Consider the following 14,462-nt stretch of genomic DNA (forward strand, 5'->3'; position numbering starts at 1 on the left):
AAGACCTGCACGGTCCATCCAGTCTACCCAACAAGATAAACTCATATGTGCCACTTTCTGTGTATACCTAACCTTGATTTGTATCTGTCATTTTCAGGGCACAGACCATAGAAGTCTGCCCAGCACTATCCCCGCCTCCCAACCACTAGCCCCGCCTCCCAACCACTAGCCCCGCCTCCTACCACCGGCTCTGCCACCAAATCTCGGCTAAGATTCTGAGGATCCATTCCTTCTGAACAGGATTCCTCTATGTTTATCCCACGCATGTTTGAACTCCGTTACTGTTTTCATCTCCACCACCTCCCGCGGGAGGGTCATTCCAAGCATCCACCACTCTCTCTGTGAAAAAATACTTCCTGACATTTTTCTTGAGTCTGCCCCCCTTCAATCTCATTTCATGTTCTCTAGTTCTACCGCCTTCCCATCTCCGGAAAAGGTTCGTTTGCGGATTAATACCTTTCAAATATTTGAACGTCTGTATCATATCACCCCTGTTTCTCCTTTCCTCCAGGGTATACATGTTCAGGTCAGCAAGTCTTTCCTCATATGTCTTGTAACGCAAATCCCATACCATTCTCGTAGCTTTTCTTTGCACCGCCTCAACTCTTTTTACATCCTTAGCAAGATACGGCCTCCAAAACCTTTCTGAAGCAACTTCACTGGTTACTCGTGTCATACTGCATTTGATACAAGATAGTTGATAAGATACTCTATCTTGCTACCCCCTCCTACTTAGCCTCAAGCGTTAGGTTTCATACATCACCCAGAGTGCTCTAATCATTGCATGATGGCCGCTTGAGCCTTTCACTTGTTCGTCTGATTCACTTTGAATCAACACGCCAACATTCAATTTACTTTGTGTCTTCCCATTACGGAATTCAAAGCCTCTAACCCTACGTATGGAACCCCACTTCCCCAAAATGAAGGTGACTATAAACGCTTATTTATTTCAACTAGATTTTCCCGCTTAGGATGCAGTGGTGCACTGGTTCTTGGAGCAAAGAGGTCTCAGTCTTTGTTCTTTTTTTACTCTTTCCTAACTTTCTTTCTCCTTTCCTGTTGACCAATGGTGTTGTTTTCTGCTCGTGAACATTTATTGATAGCAATCCATGTTGTTGTATTCTGCAAGACTGCGGTATATCAACTCTAATAAACCATAAACCGTCCTGCCAGCTACTAGTGAACTGGATCAGAATCTATTGGAAATAAGATCCTGGGCTTGATGGACCTTAGGTTTGTCCCATTATGGCAGTTCTTAGGTTCTTATAAAGGCAGATAGGGACATATGTTACCTGTGTAGGCAACCTGATAACAAAATTAAATGACCCTTTTTACTGAAGCTTTAAGAGTGAAATTTAAAGAATTGTTATTTGTAACATTTTGCTATATAAAACCAAATTTTGGGAACTAGAATTATTAATGTTGGGTTATGAAGTTGTGAAATATGCCATTATTTTCTATGAAATTTTTTTCTGATTATATAACAGTTTTACATTGATCGGCCATTAATCTGATCAATGCCTTATTACCGCACTTTGTGTTAGAATAGTATATATAGTACTTACCTACTGTACATAATCTCCTTAATTATATAATTTAATTGAATAATCAGTTAATTAGCTCCAATAATTGTTTTTTTAACAAGCAATTATTGGCCCTAATTAGATTTAAGTGGAACTTACGCGTGCAAATTTAGACTGGGACTTGGCATGTCCGGGTTACAGAAAGGTGCTTTAATTGAGCACAACACCTCCTTAATTCCACAGTGATTGCTGTCCCCCCACCTCTTCCTTGAAAGTGAAACCAGCAAGGGATACCAGGATCTAAGACAGCTTCAGGTATTCTGGATATTCTTAAAATAGCAGCATGCTGGTCTAAGGAGCAGCCTAATGTTTAGTGATGTGGACTGAGAGCCAAGGGTTCCAGGTTCAAATTCCACTTCAACTCTATTTTTTTTTTTAATTATGAGTCCTCCAGGGACATAAAAATAACTACTGTACCTGACTATATAAGACAGCTGCAAGACTGAAAGCTGTTGAAGTGATGTACATTCAAATACGGTAGGTATTTTTCTGTTCCTGGAGGGAACACGTTTACCGAAAAATAAAATCACGAACAGCTGAAGTGGGATTTGAATCTGATTCTCAACCCACTGCTCAAACTATTAGGCTGCCTCGCTGCTCTGCAGAGATGTCTGTGTGGCCATGACGTTCCCTATGCTGTCATCTATTCCTGGGCTTTGTAGGTCATCATGTAAAAGTTCACAACACCTAGTTTTATTTTTCCACTATTAGCAAATTTAACTAGAAAAAGCTTGCACCAAAAAAGGTGAAGATGAGCAAAAATCACGACTTTTCCACTTGTTTCCACTTCCCTCTTTTTATTTTTAATAGCAGAATCCTATAACACTTTTGAACTAAACTTGCTACCCCCCTCCTCCCACTTTGTTAATGTCTTGTGATGGAACAGCTTTCCAAACTGCAGGATGTTTGCAAAAGTATTCAAAAAATAAAAATCACCAGCATCAGAGCTTTCTTCTCCATCCTGAGTATCTCCCCAACGTCCTGCATTTATTTGCATACTCAGTGCATTCTACCTGCTTCTGCACTGCCTGACTTTCTGCATTCCCTGTGCTGATGTTCTCAGATGATTCTACAGTGAGGAAGAAGAGGAGGAAGAGACAGTGTTACCTGAGGCACCATGTTCTTAAAGGAGTCCATGATCTTGGAACTTTTCGCCTCTTGATAGTATGAGAAGCAGCCGGTGACAATGACGACAGCCGCAAGCACGGTTCCCAGATACAGCTGTCAGGGGAGGGAGAAGCAGGATTAGTGAGGTGTGACATAGGTTTTTACCATAGGCAACAGCAGTGTATGCTTCACACACACACACACTTGCACACACATATGCATGCATGCATGCACATACACAGATGCATACACACATATGCACACACACACATGCATGTGTGCACATACACAGAGACACAGAAGCACACATGCACATACATATGCACACACATGCATACATGCATGCACACACATATGCATACGCACACACATAAACACATATGCATACATACACGCATACACATATACACACATACACATGTGCACACACATACATGCATGCGTGCACACATGCATATACATATGCACACACAAATACACAGGCACACACACATGGACACATGCAAACATTTGTGCATGCATGCACACACACAGACGCATACACACGCACACAAACAGATGCACACATGCATATGCACACACACACACACAACCGCACAGATGCATACATACAATAGAAAAACACACTGAGCACAAAACATCCAAAAACATCTAGGAAATGGCCATTTTCGAAACAAAAAGATAGATGATTTTCAGGTTCGAAAATGGCCATGTTTATCGCTTAATTTTTGGATGTTTTCAGCAAAATATCCAAAGTTGTATTTAGATGTCATATCGGAAATGCCCCACCACATATAATACAACTTAGTAGCAACGTTTTCCAGTGCCAAGTTTTGAGTGCCATTTACTCCAAGTGGAGTATACGTGTGGGTGGAGCATGGGCGAGTCATGGGATGTCACCAAAGCGCGCACACACAACTTATACTATCAGCTGGGCATTGCATGGTGCACTTAGGTGCACCACCTTAGACAGCCTTTGAACTGCCATAAGTGGGAGCACCTACGTTTTGGCATGCTAGTGTACCTTAAATTAGTAGTGTGTAATGACTTAAGTGCATCCTGAAGCCATTATAAAATTGGAGCTAAGCGCGTCCCATGGTGGCACCAAAATCATGGTGCCAGGTTTCATAATTACACCCCTGCTGGTGTATCTCATTTATTTGAAATATTCCTTGCTTTCTTCAAGCAGCAGTACCATACTCACATTATCATTGATTGGCTCGTCTTCCATCACCATCTGGATAGTGTAAGCCAGAAAGCAGAGTACGGCTCCAATCCATAGCAGGATAGAGAATCCACCAAAGAGCTGACGACAAAACTTCACCCACTCAGGGGTGGTTGGGGGAGGAGTGAGGGCGTTCGGACCTTGTTGGGCAAGGATCTCTGCCGCACGGGCATTAGTCAAACCCTGCCATAGTGATGAGCATAGAAAGAGAGTTTGGGAAAGGGGGAAGAATGGAGAAAGGAAGACCGAAAAAGGATGAAATAAGAAACAGAAGCCGTAAGTTGATATAATTTTTCTGGCCCATTCTTTCCATGTTCAGCCCAGTATGCCCAAGAAAATGCATCATTTTCATGATGCTTGACATAATTTGATCAGACCTTGTCAACCTCACTGCAGTGCATGCTGGATGATCACATGTTTTCTCCATGCCACCTGCTATCAGAAAAATAGTGTAACCACACGAGATCAGGTGAGTCCACTGAGCATCAATATGATGATCTCCTGACCCAGGTCAATCCCAAGAGTGAATCCCAATTCAGTTGTGGTTTTAAGTTTGCAAATCCACAGATGCAATCACAAGTAATTTAGAAAAGGATCAGCTGACAGCCTTAGCCACCAACATGAGACTGAGCTAGGGAGGACAGAGAGAGGAGGAAAAAGATTGTATGTAGCGTAAGACATAGGAAGGACTGTTACTTACTTTGGAGAGGTCAGTTCCATATTTTCGTCCTATTTCATCAAGAGATAGTTTATGATCATCCTGTCAGGAGAAAGATCAAAGGTCAAAGCAATATGATCTACTGAGCAGAACAGGGGGGAAAGCTGTTGTAGAGAGAGGCCTGCTCTTCTGGAATTTCATTATTTTCTACTCTAAGGTCATCAAATAGCTCCAGATCATTGGGGGATAGATTGGACCAGTCATGGGCTTTGCCTCATTGCATCCAGGGAACTGCAGACCTGTTTCTATAAGCAAAGTAGGACCAGACTGGCCTTGTGACTGTGTTATCGTTTATCATTTATTAAATTTGTTATATCACCAGCCCTATCATGACACTTAAGATCTGGACTCAGATGTCCTGGCTGATGAAGCTCAATGGTGTCACAGAAGTTTTTTCTCTCCTTGCTCTAGGTATCTGCACTGGCATTTCAGGAGATAGGGGAGGCCTTATGCCCTTATGCTTACATAGTGTGAGTAGATGGGAAAAGCAGGGTCCTATTATACAGTGGAATGATTCATAGACTTCAGAATCCCATCAACATCCCAGAGAATTGAAGTCAGGAAACCCATCGGTATTCCTATTCAAGGGACTGCCCACCCTCCCCAAAGTTCTGGGCCTGAATTGCATGCCATTGTCACTGCTCTCCTTGCACCAACAGGAAAATTGCAAGAATGCTTAAAGAAGAGAGACCATAAAACCCCAAGAGAGGGTCAATGGTCACTCTTGATCTGAAGTTATTTGGCAACACTGCTGACTACAGCAGCAAATGGACAATATGATTAAAGCCAGAAAATCCTTCTACACCATAAAACATATGAACCAGGTGTATTGTAAAGTAACAGGGGGGAAATTTGTCTTTGATCTAGAGGGAAAACTGTTTCTGGAGAAGATGGAATTTCCCTCTCTGATACCTACAAGGTAAGCATTGTCCAGCAAAAGGTTATGGCTCTCACTTTATTTATCATTGAACATTCTCACCTTTTTTCAACTATAAATACAAAGTGTAAAAGTTTACACTTGATTGCTGGGAGTTTTTGGTATCTGACAATGATCCCCTTTCCCATCCCCCTTCCTTGGTAGTGAAGTCTCTGAGGAATCTTAATTATGACAAAGACTGGACTTACCATGGCCACCTCCTTCTTCAGCTCATCCAGTTCCTTCTCCTTCTGCTTCTTCTTTCCCCCACCATTTTCGGAGGTGTTCGCCGCTGGCGAATACTCGCGCCCTGTCTGTGGCAAGAAAGTTCAACATTAGAACACCAGAAATACTAGAGGAACAGTGAAAAGAACCAGGACAAGAAATGTACTTTAGTGATCATTACATGAAAATCCTCTGAGACTTTTGGTTTGCAGGCTGGAATCCCATTTCTCTTTGGGTCTCCAAGTATTCCCCATAATAGCTACACTGCTAGAAATGCCAGGGTTGTTGTTAGACATTGTGTGGAGGCCATAAGATCTACTTGCAGGTAAAGCTTCCATCAACTTCGGACAAGTTTAGGGCTTGTCATTGCCCTCCTCACTCCCCATTACACTGATCCCATGAATGGTTTGTACAGTCCATAGTAACTGGCATCCTCATTGGTAGCGGTCAATTATTGAATGGACGTAGAATTTGAATTTACCGCAAACTATGATTCTTTTAGGGAAGGGTTGTCAAGAGTTTGGCAGGTCAATATGGAAGAAGCTCACATATCACTATCCATATGCTTCCACTCTCTACATAAAGGTAAGACTTTCCGGGCAAGTCTAAAAATTTGTGCCTCAGTCTAGGTGTCCCAATGCTGTGTGCTTTTTTTTTTTTTTTTTAATTTCTTTATTTATAAGTTTTTGTTTACATCCAATAACATAAACATGAAATATCAGTAATCAAATTAAGGCAATTCAATACATTTATAACCGAAGCGGTTTAAAGTATAAAATAAGATTTACATTTGTCCCCAATATATAGATCAAGATACTAGGAAATATACAAGCTATATAATCAAACAAAAATTATTTACAATGGGAGGGGCTATCTAGATGCCTACAGTCAACGTTAACAGCGCTATAATTAGGGAGGCAAAACAGTGGGTGACAACATTTTCTTTGATGAGATGAATTCTAACAATTTCGAAGGGGAAAAAATTTATAATTATTCATTTCAAAAGTTACAAAACATTTACAGGGAAACTTTAGCAAGAAAGTAGCACCCAATTTAAACACTCTAGATTTATAAGATAAAAAATTCTTTCCTTCTTTTCTGCGTACTTCTTGCCATGTCTTGAAAAATTTGAATCTTTTGCCTCAAAAACATTTCATTTAAATGGCGAAAATAGAGTCTTAAAATGTTATTTCTATCAAGTTCAAGAGCAAAGGAAACAATCATTGTGGTCCTCTCTGTTATAAGTTCCAGAGAGTTTTCAAGGAACTCAGTCAGATTTAAATTTGGAGTTATCTGTGGTTGTTTGTTAGAATGTTTCACCATCCCTGAAATATATTGGGTCCTCGTTATAGGGGGATATCCCTCCATAGGAATCCCCAATATCTCACTAAAGTACTTTTTAAGCATATTCAGAGCTGAAATCAGAGGTGACTTGGGAAAATTCAAAAGCCGCAGGTTGTTCCTCCTCCCATTATTCTCCAAGTATTCTATTTTTCTTTCTTGAATTTCTTTGTGTTTAATCAAGTTTATCGTTAAATTCTTTAATTGTTTGACTCCATTCTCAACCACCTCTATTTTCCCCTTATGTTCTTGAACATCTGTAGTCAAGGTTTGACAAGTCTGTTTTAAGTCCTTAATTTCGCCAGTAATAGAGACATTCATCTGCAGTAATGTCTTGTTCACCCCTTGGATTGCTTCCCACAATGTCTCCATTGTCACCCTCGTCAGTCTTACCATATCTCCAATTTCCCCGGAAGGTAGATCCTGGATTCTAGGGGCAGTGACCAGCGTCTGTCCCTGACTCATTGTTTCTCTCATCAGGGTCTGTGCGCCGATAGATCCTCCTTCCACAAACAGCAAGGCCGCATTCTCCAGCTGCTGCGGTCCTACCGGCGTCAACACACTTCCGGGTTGTGGAGGGGGGGGGGGGGGTGAAATCGGGAGGACTCAACGTCACTCCCTCAGCACTGCGCTCGGCTCCCAAAGGGGTTGAGCTCGTTGAGGTAGGCATCTTTTCGCCCAGGGTCCCGACTCCGTAGCTCTCCAGCGTCATCTGCCGCAAGATTGGAGTCGACGTCGGCACCATGGAGGTAGGGGCCAGCGTTTTCCCCTTTCTCTTTCCCATCTTTAAAATCGGAAAGAGAACTTCTGTTGGCTCTACGATCGCTGGAACTGCGGCGCTCAGGACTCACACAGCCGTTAGCGCCGCCATCTTGATCTCCAATGCTGTGTGCTTTTTTTTTTTTTACTTTACATTTTTTATTTACAAACGTAACAGTGTATTGCAATTGTACATTTACAGGTTCTTTTATACCCCCCTCCCCCCCCAAGAACCCCTCCCCCTTCCCCCGCCCCTCCTCCTCCCCTCCCTCATCCCCTTCCCGCCCCCCCCTTTCCATTTGCTACTACTCCATTTGAGACAGATCCTTATTATTTTATTGACCTCTATCATATCTCCCCTCAGCCGCCTTTTCTCCAAGCTGAAGAGCCCTAGCCGCTTTAGCCTTTCCTCATAGGGAAGTTGTCCCATCCCCTTTATCATTTTCGTCGCCCTTCTCTGCACCTTTTCTAATTCCATTCTATCTTTTTTGAGATGCGGTGACCAGAATTGAACACAATATTCGAGGTGCAGTCACACCATGGAGCGATACAAAGGCATTATAACATCCTCATTTTTATTTTCCATTACTTTCCTAATAATACTTAGCATTCTATTTGCTTTCTTAGCTGCAGCAGCACACTGAGTAGAAGGTTTCAACGTATCATCAACGACGACACCTAGATCCCTTTCTTGGTCCGTGACTCCTAACATGGAACCTTGCTTGATGTAGCTATAGTTCGGGTTCCTCTTTCCCACATGCATCACTTTGCACTTGCTCACATTAAACGTCATCTGCCATTTACACACCCAGTCTCCCAGTCTCGTAAGGTCCTCTTGTAATTTTTCACAATCCTCCTGTGATTTAACGACTTTGAATAACTTTGTGTCATCAGCAAATTTAATTACCTCACTAGTTACTCCCATCTCTAGGTCATTTATAAGTATATTAAAAAGCAGAGGTCCCAGCACAGACCCCTGGGGAACCCCACTAACTACCCTTCTCCATTGAGAATACTGACCATTTAACCCTATACTCTGTTTACTATCTTTTAACCAGTTTTTAATCCATAATAGAACACTACCTCCTATCCCATGACTCTCCAATTTCCTCTGGAGTCTTTCATGAGGTACTTTGTCAAACGCCCTCTGAAAATCCAGATACACAATATCAACCGGCCAGTGGCGTTCCTAGGGGGGGGGCGGTGGGTGCCGTCCGCCCCGGGTGCACGCCGCTGGGGGGGGGGGGGTGCCGCGCGCCTGTCCGCTACGCTCGTTCTGTGCTCCCTCTGCCCCGGTTACTTCCTGTTCTGGAGCAGAGGGAGCATGGAAACGAACGAAGCGGACAGGCGCGCGGCACCCCTCCCCAGCGGCATGCACCCGGGGGGGTTCCTTCACCAGGGGGAGGGTTGCACTGCACCCGGGGGGGGGGGCAGGGCGCATCGGCGATCCGCCCCAGGTGTCAGCCCCCCTAGGAACGCCACTGCAACCAGCTCACCTTTATCCACATGTTTGTTCACCCCTTCAAAGAAATGTAGTAGATTGGTGAGGCAAGATTTCCCTTCACTAAATCCATGTTGACTTTGTCTCATTAATCCATGCTTTTGAATATGCTCTGTAACTTTGTTCTTAATAATAGTCTCTACTATTTTGCCCCGCACCAACGTCAGGCTCACCGGTCTATAATTTCCCGGATCTCCTCTGGATCCTTTTTAAAAAATCAGCGTTACATTGGTCACCCTCCAATCTTCCGGTACCACGCTCGATTTTAAGGATAAATTACATCTTTCTAACAGTAGCTCTGCAAGCTCATTTTTCAGTTCTATCAGTACTTTGGGATGAATACCATCCGGTCCAGGAGATTTGCTACTCTTCAGTTTGTAGAAATGGCCATGCAGTAAAATTGCACTTACTGCGTGGCCACGCGGAGGGGGGAGCACTTATCGCTACTCATTTAGGTGGAGGTAAGGGTTTCTGTACTAACCCAGTGGTAACCGGGTAGTACATGGTGCTGCCCGATTACCGCCAGGTAACTCCATGAGGAAATATTTTTCAAATATTTCTGCTAGCTCCAGAAATGCCGTGCACTGGGGTGGAAGTATCGCCGGCACCCACGTTGGGCCGGGGGTAGTTCCAGATTGCCCACGGTGGGCTTACTGCCGCTTCGTAAACGGGCCCCTTAGTGAATAGCACTCAGGCAGAAATTTGGCAGTTAGTTACATAAACACACATATGTATGCATGTAAATGCTATTATTTGAGACATTTACACACAAATGTTCACACCTATTACACTCAAATCGCTCCTTAGTGTATTTCATTTGATGTGATCATACAACTTTGGATACTGGTTATAATGCAGCAACCTGCTCGTACAGCTCTTCCAGGGGAACTGCGGGGCTCCTTTGCTTTTTGACTGTAATTAAAAGGAAAGTCTCATCGCAGTCTAAAAGCCATGTAATTATGTGACTGTGGGTGACTTGACATTCTTGCCTGTAGTGGCCCTGCTGATTCTGGGAAGAAGAGAACATTTTTATTTACATGACCTGTTTATTTATTTTTTTTAACTGAATTCCTATTTCATCTGACATTTGCAATCCAGTTTTCCCAATGGGAAAAGCCCAACCGCAGATCTCAGCTTGCCGTGGGATGAAGATGAAAAAAAAATGGATCATGAAAACATCTGGCAAACTTCTTGTTTTTCTAGCTTTTGAAGTCCAGGTGCATGGAGCTCCGGGTTTCCAGTGGATTCAAATCCTCAGGGTCAGCAGAGCATCCATGTAATGGCAGTTCTGGTCGTTCTCTGAGAACCACAGGTCTACAAATCCATAAATTCAAATGGAGGAAAAGCAAGACTGGCTCAGCCTGTCTCGGATGGCACAGAGTTCTGGGGAGACCCTAAAGTGGGCCCACTTTCAAAGCAACAGCATCAGGGGCTAATTTTGCTCCAGACTTGGATTTACAAAAGACTTGGAGATCAAAAATGATGGTAGACCCTAGCAAAATGCGAAATAAACTGTGGGAATTGACAATGGTGGAAAACTGAGCCAATGTCTTAAAGCAGAAAAGATTAGGGAGTACATTAAAGGTGACCCTGTATGGCTTTTCTTATGTTCTCATCACTGCCTCTATGATTAACCCTACTTATTAGGGATGGACTCCCAAATCTACCTTTCTACCCCTGATATCTCACCTTGCATCCAAACCAAAGTTTCAGCGTGCTTGTCTGACATTGCTGTCTGGATGTCTCAACGCCACCTGAAATTAAATATGACCAAAACCGAGCTTCTCATTTTCCCCCCCAAACCCACCTCCCCGCTCCCCCCGTTTTCTATTTCTGTTGATGGCTCTCTCATTTTCCCTGTCTCCTCAGCTCGAAACCTTGGGGTCATCTTTGACTCTTCTCTCTCCTTCTCTGCTCATATCCAGCAGATTGCCAAGACCTGTCGTTTCTTTCTTTACAACATCCGTAAAATCCACCCCTTTCTTTCCGAGCACTCTACCAAAACCCTCATCCACACCCTTGTCACCTCTCCTTTAGACTACTGCAATCTGCTTCTTGCTGGCCTCCCACTTAGTCACCTCTCCCCTCTCCAGTCGGTTCAAAACTCTGCTGCTCGTCTCGTCTTCCGCCAGGGTCGCTTTACTCATACTACCCCTCTCCTCAAGACCCTTCACTGGCTCCCTATCCGTTTTCCCATCCTGTTCAAACTTCTTCTACTAACCTATAAATGTACTCACTCTGCTGCTCCCCAGTATCTCTCCACACTCGTCCTTCCCTACACCCCTTCCCGTGTACTCCGCTCCATGGATAAATCCTTCGTATCTGTTCCCTTCTCCACTACTGCCAACTCCAGACTTCGCGCCTTCTGTCTCGCTGCACCCTACGCCTGGAATAAACTTCCTGAGCCCCTACATCTTGCCCCATCCTTGGCCACCTTTAAATCTAGACTGAAAGCCCACCTCTTTAACATTGCTTTTGACTCGTAACCACTTGTAACCACTCGCCTCCACCTACCCTCCTCTCTTCCTTCCCGTTCACATTAATTGATTTGATTTGCTTACTTTATTTATTTTTTGTCTATTAGATTGTAAGCTCTTTGAGCAGGGACTGTCTTTCTTCTATGTTTGTGCAGCGCTGCGTACGCCTTGTAGCGCTATAGAAATGCTAAATAGTAGTAGTAGTAATGTACACGGGCAAAAGCTGTTGGCTCATTTTCAGATACTTCCCAATGTTTCCAAATTTTGGGGTGTTTTTGCCCCAATTCATTTCACACATTCTTTTTAATACAATTTTTTTTAATGCATCTCTGAACATTTTAACATGTTCAAATCAATTGTATTCAAGTTGCAAAATCACTGATCCAGACACTAGTACCTGCTGTCTGGATAACTGTCCCTGATTGGGCTTATCTGGTAATTTTTGGCAGAACTATCCAGATAGTGCTGCTGAAATCATTACTGACTGTTTCAGCACTATCCAGAGTCTGAACAGCAACGATACACAGTCTGTTATCCAATAACTTAGGCCGTCCTAAGTTATCCAGATACGTTATCTGGCTAGTGGATTGATTATTGCCATTCTATCCAGATACTCAGCATCCGTATAGTGCAGCTGAATATCTGAAGATTTTTAACCACTGTAGCTGGCATTTAAAATAAAATGTCGACCTTAGTGACTGAATATTGACCCACTGGCGAACAACTGAATGCATATCCCTACTGCCTATAGTTTTCTCTCCATTTCCTATCTCTACTCCAGGCTACTGGCCTTTCTTAGCCAGTAAAACTCCTCTTTGATTTTGTACTGCCGTGAGGCCCCCCCCCTACAAACACATTCATCATGATAAGTCTCTCTCATCTCTCCTTCCCCAGAAAAGAAAGGAATCTGGAAATAAATCTCTCTGCTTTCCTCCCAAACTCCTGGGACTAATGACCAAAGCTGATGACTCCATGGGCAACGGATTGCTATTGAAGAAAAAAAGAGTCTGGTTAACTCAGACCATGAGAAAAGTTATAGGAGTGGCCTAGTGGTTAGGGTGGTGGACTTTGGTCTTGAGGAACTGAGTTTGATTCCCACTTCAGGCACAGGCAGCTCCTTGTGACTCTGGGCAAGTCACGTAACCCTCCATTGCCCCATGTAAGCTATATTGAGCTTGCCATGAGTGGGAAAGTGCGGGGTACAAATGTAACAAAAAAAATTTAAAAAAAAATAGCACCTGCTTCACAAATTAGTAATCAGCAAGATGAAGGGAAAGACTGTCTTTGGGATGAGTAGTGACAACTTTGTAAAATTCTTCTTCTCTATGACTTTCTGTTGAATCTTCTCTTTTGGAGTGTAAGGAGCTTGCACATCTCCTCAGTTGCAACCATCTCTTCTCCAAGCCAGACACCTCTGAGGAATTAACCCTGTGGTATCTTGCGTTTTATCAGTCTGACAGATGGGGATCGAACATGAAATGTCATCTCCCTTATTTCTCGTTTGCAACAACTTGTCCATCTCTAGTTAGACCTTTGGATTTTGACTATGGGCTTAAAGTTATTGTATTACTTATGGCCTTCTCTTCAGAGGAATTTGTTTAGTCAGCTGTGAGACCAAATAAATCCTAATAAATAAATATGATATTACTGATGACTCCTTCTGTTTATATTCAGATCAAAAATTCTCTGATCAAACTGAAGGTGGGACACTGAGGAGACCAAATTGGGTGGAAATCGCATTGTAAGAATGATGCTCAACTTGCAACACACAAAGTGTACTCTTGTCCTTAAAGGCTCATGCCTCAATAAATTGGTTGGTCTATAAAGCACCACCATCAGCTTTCTTATCATTTTTTGCTAAACTTAAGGTGATCTCCAATATTTCCCAAGGCTGGAAATAAATAAATGGAATTTAGAAGTTTCAAGTTTATTGGGATTTTGATATACCGCCCTATGGTGAGGGCCTTCAGGGTGGTTTATGTTAATAGACAGGATAGTTTAAAATAGGCTACTAATAGAAGGAGGGGGAAAGAAAGGATAGATCTTAAGAAGAAAAAGGAACTCCATAAGTGAAGCCTGGAAATAGAGGAGGAAATGTGCTTATAAGTGCGATCTAGATATTGACAATCTGTATAGACAGTGGATAGAAGTACACCAAATCTAATTTTTCCATTGACAGTCTGAATTTATGATTAGATTCTTCCATCATTTTGCTTTTCCTCAGTACTTTTTCTGTTCAGGCCTGTATGTTGGAGAGGATGTGGCTTCCAAGGATTCTATTTATATATGATCTCCTTATGTTCAAGTTTTTGGGTCCACATTTTTTCTGAAATCTTGAAAGTTGGATTTTGGATTGAGTCTTCTTCAGAGTTGAGGCTGTTGGGTTATTGGGGATCAACAAACTATACCTTCAAAAACAACCCACCTCCTGCCAATACTTAAATACCTTGATTAGCGTTGACTTCAAACGCTGACCTCAACAATTAAATTTATACCCAGAAATTTAGCCCTGGGGGTATCTACTTACTGGGGCTGAATATGTGGGTAGTTAGCAGTTGCCAAGACTTATCCAGGTACTGTTGATATTGAGCGCCAGTTCTCGGATAACTA

At 42.8% G+C, this 14,462-nt stretch overlaps 1 protein-coding gene across 1 annotated transcript in view; it reads right to left on the reverse strand.

Moving 5' to 3' along the window:
- Positions 1-14,462, reverse strand: part of LOC115457615 (sodium/potassium-transporting ATPase subunit alpha-2) — a 116,106-nt gene that overhangs the window by 64,054 nt on the left and 37,590 nt on the right. The window contains exons 2-5 of the mRNA XM_030187105.1: positions 5,759-5,863; positions 4,616-4,675; positions 3,895-4,098; positions 2,691-2,804 (exon numbers count right to left, since the gene is read on the reverse strand). Of these exons, the coding sequence (XP_030042965.1) occupies positions 2,691-2,804; positions 3,895-4,098; positions 4,616-4,675; positions 5,759-5,863 (483 nt within the window). The remainder of the gene's footprint in view (positions 1-2,690; positions 2,805-3,894; positions 4,099-4,615; positions 4,676-5,758; positions 5,864-14,462) is intronic.

Source organism: Microcaecilia unicolor, chromosome 14, assembly GCF_901765095.1.
Source record: "Microcaecilia unicolor chromosome 14, aMicUni1.1, whole genome shotgun sequence".
Classification (NCBI taxonomy): domain Eukaryota; kingdom Metazoa; phylum Chordata; class Amphibia; order Gymnophiona; family Siphonopidae; genus Microcaecilia; species Microcaecilia unicolor.